At 42.4% G+C, this 7,377-nt stretch overlaps 1 protein-coding gene and 1 pseudogene across 2 annotated transcripts; both read right to left on the reverse strand.

Annotated features, from left to right (window-relative positions):
* Nucleotides 1-346: 346 nt before the first annotated feature.
* LOC133727386 (uncharacterized acetyltransferase At3g50280-like) lies at nt 347-3,172 on the reverse strand (annotated as a pseudogene).
* A 2,108-nt stretch (nt 3,173-5,280) lies between these two features.
* On the reverse strand, nt 5,281-7,007 carry LOC133727387 (uncharacterized acetyltransferase At3g50280-like). Of its 2 annotated transcripts, XM_062154976.1 has the most exons (2): nt 6,477-7,007; nt 5,281-6,401 (listed from the first exon to the last, which is right to left on the reverse strand). In XM_062154976.1, the coding sequence occupies exons 1-2, from the start codon at nt 6,844-6,846 to the stop codon at nt 5,494-5,496; spliced, it is 1,278 nt and encodes a 425-aa protein (XP_062010960.1). In that variant the 5' UTR covers nt 6,847-7,007; the 3' UTR covers nt 5,281-5,493. The 2 variants fall into 2 exon arrangements, with proteins under 2 accessions (XP_062010960.1, XP_062010959.1); XM_062154975.1 differs by having other exon boundaries at nt 5,281-7,005.
* Nucleotides 7,008-7,377: the final 370 nt, after the last annotated feature.

Here is a 7,377-nt window from a genome sequence, read left to right on the forward strand (position 1 = left end):
TGTGAGAATGAATCATTTTGAGACACTATTTACTACCCATACGTAATGTTGCTTACAATTTATGTTGAATTGAAATCAAAATTAGTATTATTACTGAAATATCCTACCAAAATAAGTGGCTGAAACCTTATTTTACAAAAATAAATTAGTATCACACTTAAAACATCAAAGATTGAAAAATTATGTAAGAATTACTCTTTAATATATGATGATCATAGTTTATATATGAAAGTTTGTTCTTCTGTAGTGTATTTTTAGTCGGTGTGTTGAACAAAAAAAATCAAATAATAATATTAATAATGAGAAAGAAAAAAAAATCTATGCAAATAGAGGAGATGGATATTTGGGGGAAAAATCAAAATTTTGTGATATTTGGAGTGATTATAAGATGGAAAACCCTAGCGAGAGCAAAAGCTCTTGACAGCAAAGCGCTGCTGACACTAGGAGTCATCAATGGGAGCCTTCAACGCCTCCCTACCCGAGGTCGCTCCAGCGGCCGAGCACAGCGGAGGTCGCAACCCCGCCTCTCAGTTTCAAGCCGTTTTCAAATCAATTTGTTCTGCGAGGATCTTCTGCTGCAGACCTGCAGTGGTTGATGGAGATGATTGAGCTAGGCGACTTCTGGCCACGGTCTAAGCGGGCATATTTGGCGGCGTCCTCGATTCTTGGTGAGTTTGTTTCGGATCATGTGGATCTTGGCCTCAATCTTGGGACTGTTATTGTTGGGACTGCTGGCGGTGACTCAGAACGACACTAAGCTCAGGTTTTGGTGGCTATGGTGGTTACATTGGGTTGAGACGGCATTGGTGTTGCGTACGGTGTTGCTAACAGTCATGGAATTTGGTGGCTTTGGTTTGGTGACCGGCAGATGGGCTGGTCTATTACTGCTGGGGCTGGCGGAGGTGTTTTAGAGGGGCGGTGGGCCTCTGAATTGGTGGCCAGGAAGGTTGAAGACGACCCCGCGTGGGAGGCTACTGCGACGGGTGTCCAGATCATTCTAGGTTACCTGGTTTTTGGGCTATCTTGAGGCCCATTTCACCCATTTGGTTGGCCAGCTCTATCCATGGGTCTGGACCCCATTGAAGAAGATTAAGACTCCAAGAAATGAGAAGAAGTTGGTGAATGGCTTGCTGGAATTCACCATAGTCGAGGTTGTCAATGGTTCTAACCTATCTCAGGGTAGGGAACCAATAGTTTCTTAATAGGTTTTCCTAATATTGATTGTCTATGCTTGTAAGGATATCTCTATGAGTCTTGTGAAGTACTTAACTTTAGAATACCACAATTGCGTGCTCGGCGTATAAGGTTAGGTAGAATAGATTGCCTGCAAGGCGAGGTATTTTTATGTGGCATAGACTACTCTCATCAGAAATGTATTATTAAAGTAGTTTTCTGTACTATTCTTGATCTATCTCCTATTTCATCAAAAAATAAAAATAAAAAAATAAAAATTTGGGGTAATGAAAATACCAAAGGATATTTTTGGTATAAAAAATTCATTCTGTCTCACCCAGAGAGAGAGAGAGAGGAAAAAAAAAATACATGGGATTACACAACTTCAAATGTGCACCAGCATACATGACTGAGGCGTATAGCATATGCTGACCAACATTTGAATAGATTAAGGGATATCCTAGATTAAGCAGCAAATAAATCCACAATACAATATTACTACTCATGTGAGCACGGCTTCCATGAACTCTGCATCATCCCCCATAGCTTGTAGAATCTCCGGCAAAAGGCAAACTTCAAAGTCAACACTTCCTTCTTCGGCGCCAGGAAACACCGTTAACTTGCCACTCCTCTTGTGCGCAGCTCCGCTTCGCACAGCCAGCGGTCTCCCCCACCCGAAATCATTCCCATACACATTGAACCGCGGTGAGCTTCCTGTCAGCAAACTAGTACTAGACCAGATTGCAGCTGAATCACCCCTCGTATTCGAGAGAAATGTAGGACTTTTTACCCAGTCCTCCAGGTACTTCTTGGTTTCTTCAGCAGTAATGGAAGCAATAGCCTTGTTTAGCTGCAATGCCGCCCAGCCTAGTCCGCGGTGTAGCAGATCCGCTGCAGTGGACTTCACAGGGATTCCAAGAAGCGCATTCCCAGAGTATTGTTCCGGCAGTAGTGGATCCATTCTCTGCCTCAGTCCTACTACAACTCTGTAAGTGATCTCTTGATCGGTAGCCAAATCATGCTTAGTGCTACGTGTGGTGGCTCGCCAAAGATGAGCCATGAGTGCCTGAAGGGAGGAGATGCTATTGGTGCTCATCTCAGCATTGGCCTTCGCTTTGAGTGCGGCGATTTTTTCTTTGGGGAAATGAAACACCCTCTGTATGTAATTGGAAGAAGAGGTGGTATGTGGAACTAGCTTCTCCGGGATCTGAATTTGGGAGAAGGGAATGTGAACTGGGAGATCAATTAGGCCATCAAGAAATTGACGACCGAAAACAGGAGTACTACTAGTACTAATTTGAGAAGCTATACTTTATCATGATCAGAGCCAGAACGAGAGATTTCAGACCAAGTATTGAAGAAATGCCAGAAAGAGGTACCGTCCATAACTGCGTGGTTCATGCTGCAGCCGATAAAGATGCCATCAACAAGCTCAGTGACTTGCGCCACAAGCAATGGTTTCGAAACCCCTTCATAGTTTCGAACCAAGTTCATGGAAAAGAAGTTGTGCACAATTTCATCAGGAATGTAAACGGGGTCAAGAATATCGGCTACCCTGACACCATCCGCAGCAGCATGAACAAAGTGAGCTCCGACTCCGTTACAGTTGATGTAGAAACAAGCGGTGTTGTCTTCGTTTTTGACGAGGGATAAGCGGCCAGCAAGCGGGTAGAAGATGTTCAATGTGCAAGAAAGGGAGGCTTTTAGGTGTTGTATCAAGTTCTGGTTTACTTCTTTGTCTGCTGATTTGTGGAAGAGGAGGCCCTTTTGGATGTGTTCAAGTTGGAGGAGCCGAAGATCCCAGGGAGTTAACTCGATTCGATGAGCTGACTCATTGTTATGGCGAGTTGGACAGACTCTGCTGGTGCAGATATGCCGGATCTGAGGCATTTTTCAACCTTGTAATATTGATGTCTCTATAGCTTGGTGGGTGAGTAGTCTGATAATTAACTAGGCTACTTGCTCCATATATAATATGGATCAGAGATACAACAAACAAACGAGATGCGATTTGTATATTTATATATAAATATATGTCTCGTTTGTTTGTTTTATCTCTGATCCATATTATATATGGAGCAAGTAGCCTAGTTAATTATCAGACTACTCACCCACCAAGCTATAGAGACATCAATATATATATATGCGACCTAAAAGTGACCCTAAACTCTAATTTCACTCTGAAATTTCAAAGCGAGGCCTCGCTCTGGATAGGATCTGTGTATATATATATATATATATATGGATCCGTTCGAGAGCGGACGTCCGCAACCCAGAAAAAGTGCCGACGTCGCTGCTCCGGCCTCGATCAAGCGGCGACGGCGCGCCGCGGCTTGCCGGAGGGATGTTGGGGGTCATGCAGAGGAGTCTGCGGTCCGATGGAGTTGCCGGCGACGGTTCTACTGTGCTGCATAGAACCTGCAACTGCAGGTGAGGTGGCTGCCCAGAAACCGGCAAGCCTGACCTCCTCCGACCTCGAACGCCGCCCAGAAGAGGTCTGGGACTCCTCCGGCCAGCCCGAACCGCCGCCTGGAAGCCGCCTGCTGCATCGACGTCCGCACTTTAGCAACAGTGCGGACGTTCGCCCTTGATCGGGCCTCTATATATATACCTCTCTATATATATATAAATATACAAATCGCATCTCGTTTGTTTGTTTTATCTCTGATCCATTATATATATATATATATGCTTACTAGCGCGCTGCACATTGACTAGAATCATGATTGAGATAAGCATAAGGATTTGTTATGTATATATAAAGAACAAATTTTGATAAGATATAAAATAATAAAGCAGAATCACAAAGCGATATAAAATCACATTTTGGGGCATTGAATTGAAAAGATTATAGAAGAGACACGAATCATGAGCAAACTAGCTCTAGTAAAATTTGGTCATTGGACTTGGCCCAACTCAAGAGTAAGTGTGCGAAAATGAGTTAGGATTGAGATAGATCTGACATTTGATGTTCGTTAATGTGCTCTAATTCTACATATATAAAATGCACACATCAACCCCTATCTCTAATACACAAGACTTTTCAGATTAAAAATTTATAGTGTATGTGGCATTGTGGCAACTTGTACTGTTGTGTGGAGTAGCCATTGTGTGGCTAAAGTTGTTGTCTTTGGACTTTGAAAATCAAGTCATCATGATACATACCACGTTAACACCGGTATAAAAGAGTCGCTCAAATGTAGTATTCAAAGATTTGGTTTCGAAAGGTGGGCATAAAGGTGTTCGATGAAATGACTCGAAGGGGCGGTTTCTACTTCCTAAGCCAAGGGACAAGGCAGCAATCCCCTAGCCTCAACATAGAGAAATTCGTGGATCAACTAAATTGTGAGAACAAACGACATGCATAACTGCACTGGCATACAAGGACAGCACAACAATTAGGCCGCTGTAGCTGGTATTTGCTTAGTTTTAAGCATTTGCGGAAGATGATGCATGTGATGGCCTGGTCATTCAAAGACTATCCTCGGGTATATTTCCGATCAAGTTTTGATAATATAAACTGGATTATATGTTACTGATTGTTGTTTCTGTTGGTTGTCATTGGTATAGCTATATAGGCTGATAGCTTCATTTACGAGCATCTTCAGTTTCCGTTTATTATTGATTAATTTAGGCTGCAAGATGAAGCCAATGTGTTTCGGTGTCTCATAGTGACTTCACGGTAGCGTTGATGTTTCTGCTATTCTCATCCAAATGCAAAAAGATAGCAGATCCGGAAAACGACTTATCAAAAGTTTCTCTAGTTGTTGATATCTTGCAAATTTTGCATGTTCATTCAACACTTTATTCATTCTCGTAACGGCATTGCTTCTGCTAAGAATTAGCAAAATCAACCAAGTCAATCATTTGTCATGGGATTTCTTGATTACTATTGAACCTGTATCCCTATGTTTTCTGTGTCAATTGTGACTCACATTCTGACACACATCAACACTGGAATTTCATTGGCGATTCTGATTCTGGTTCCTTCTCTGACTCTAAGGAAAGTCAGGTAATTTTATTTCTTTTGGTCGAGCGTAAGTAGCAGAAAGCATTTCTGCAATCATGTTTGCATCTAGTGGTAGCAACACCAATTGGCTATATATCTTGCATCTCATCAAGCATCTGCTCATTTAGTTTATTATCTATTACAGGTACATGCTTTCTTAATTTATTAAGTTTACATTTATATCTTGATTACTTCACTAGAGATGGTGTGGTAGCAACAGTAGTTAGCTAGAAATGCTTTATTCAACTGCTAGGTAAGTCAGTGTTTACTTACCTTTAGATATCTCAAGTAAAGTGATAAATAGATCTAGTTCATGTGAGCACAGCTTCCATGAACTCTGCATCGTCCGCCATAGCATGTAGAGTCTCAGGCAAAAGGCAAACTTCAAAATCAATACTTCCTTCTTCAGCACCAGGAAACACTGTCAGCTTCCCATTCATTTTATTTGCATTTCCGCTTCTCACAGCAAGCGGTCTCCCCCAACCAAAATCATTACCATACACATTGAACCGCGGTGAGCTTCCTGTGAGCAAGCTGTGAACTCTTGTTTGAGCCCTTAAACTTGGACGTATGATAGGGGCCTTTACCCAGTCCTCCAATTCTCTTGTCACATCTTCAGGTGTCATGGAAGCAATCGCTTTGTTGATTTTCAAAGCGGTCCATCCTAGTCCGTGTTGTAGCAGATCACTTGCAGTGGAGTTGGTAGAAACTCCTCGAAGTGCATTCCCCATGTAAAGATTTGGCAATGGTGGCTTCAATTTTTGCCTCAACCCTATTGCAATCCTGTAAGTAGTCTCTTCATCGGATTTGACATCACGTCTTCCACGTGTTGTGGCTCTCCAAAGATGAGCCATGAGTGCCTGAAGGGACGAGATGTTATTTGTACCCATCTCAGCATTAGCCTTTGCTTTGAGCTGTGCAACTTTTTCTTTGGGAAAATGAAACACCCTTTGTAAAAGAGTTGAAGAAGGTGTCTGTTGAATAAGTGTCTCCGGGATTTGAATTTGGGAGAACGGTATGCGAACTGGGAGATCAATTAGGCCATCAAGAAAATGACGACCAAAAACAGGAGGACTACTTTGAGAAACTGTATCATCAGAGCCAGAACGAGAGATGTGAGACCAAGTATTACAGAAATGCCAGAAAGAGGTGCCATCTGCAACCACATGGTTTATGCTGCAACCAATAAATATGCCATCCGCAAGCTCAGTGATTTGCACTGCAAGCAATGGTTTTGAAGTGCCTTCATAGTTCAGAACTGAATTCATAGAAAATAGGTTTTCGATAATCTCACCAGGAATGTAAATAGGGTCGAGAATATCAGCCACTCTGACACCATCATGAGCTGCATGAACAAATTGGGCTCCTGCGCTGTTACAGTTGATGAAAAAGCAAGTGGTGCCATCTTCGTTTTCAATCTGGGATAAGCGACCTGCTAGTGGGTACAAGATATTCAAAGTGCGAGAAAGGGAAACTTTTAGGTGTTGTATCAAGCTCTGGTCTACTTCTTTCTCTGCTAGCTTTGGGAAGAGAAGCCCTTTCTGGATGTACTCAAGTTGAAGGAGTCGAAGATCCCATGGACTTAACTCGACTCTATGAGTTAACTCATCATTCTCACAAGTTGGACAGACGATACTAGTAGAGATTTGCCGAATTTGAGACATGTTAAAGCCTTGGTGGTGATGAATGAATAAGGTGATAGTAAGCTTTACACCATTTTCAATTGGCTCTAGGATGAGCTCAAGAATTAAACAAACACATCACAATCAGATGGGCTGGAATGGTGGCCTCATCTAAAATGTATGCCAGTACCTAAAAGTCTAAAACTATTAGGTAGAGAACATGATAGTGAGACAAACCGTATAGAGCTACTTCTGAACACAACATACTTCAAATATCAGCACAAAAGAGACGTAATAGAGTTAACTGCAAATGACTGAGGGAGATTAAAAAAAAAAAAAAAAGGTTGGAGAAAACAAAAGAAAGAATAGAAATTTAACAAGGCAGTATGCAGGCTTCTGATCTACTGGGCCGGGCCGGGCTTCAAACTCCTAAATCAAGCCCGGCCCTCTACCCATCGGGCCGGGGCTTTTGCGGGCTTTTACCTGTCGGGCCTTGCGGGCCTCTATTGGCCCATTTGACCCGCGGGCTAAATGATGAGGTCTACTTATTGTGAAGCCATTTAATCACATGAT

Source organism: Rosa rugosa, chromosome 1 (assembly GCF_958449725.1).
Source record: "Rosa rugosa chromosome 1, drRosRugo1.1, whole genome shotgun sequence".
Classification (NCBI taxonomy): domain Eukaryota; kingdom Viridiplantae; phylum Streptophyta; class Magnoliopsida; order Rosales; family Rosaceae; genus Rosa; species Rosa rugosa.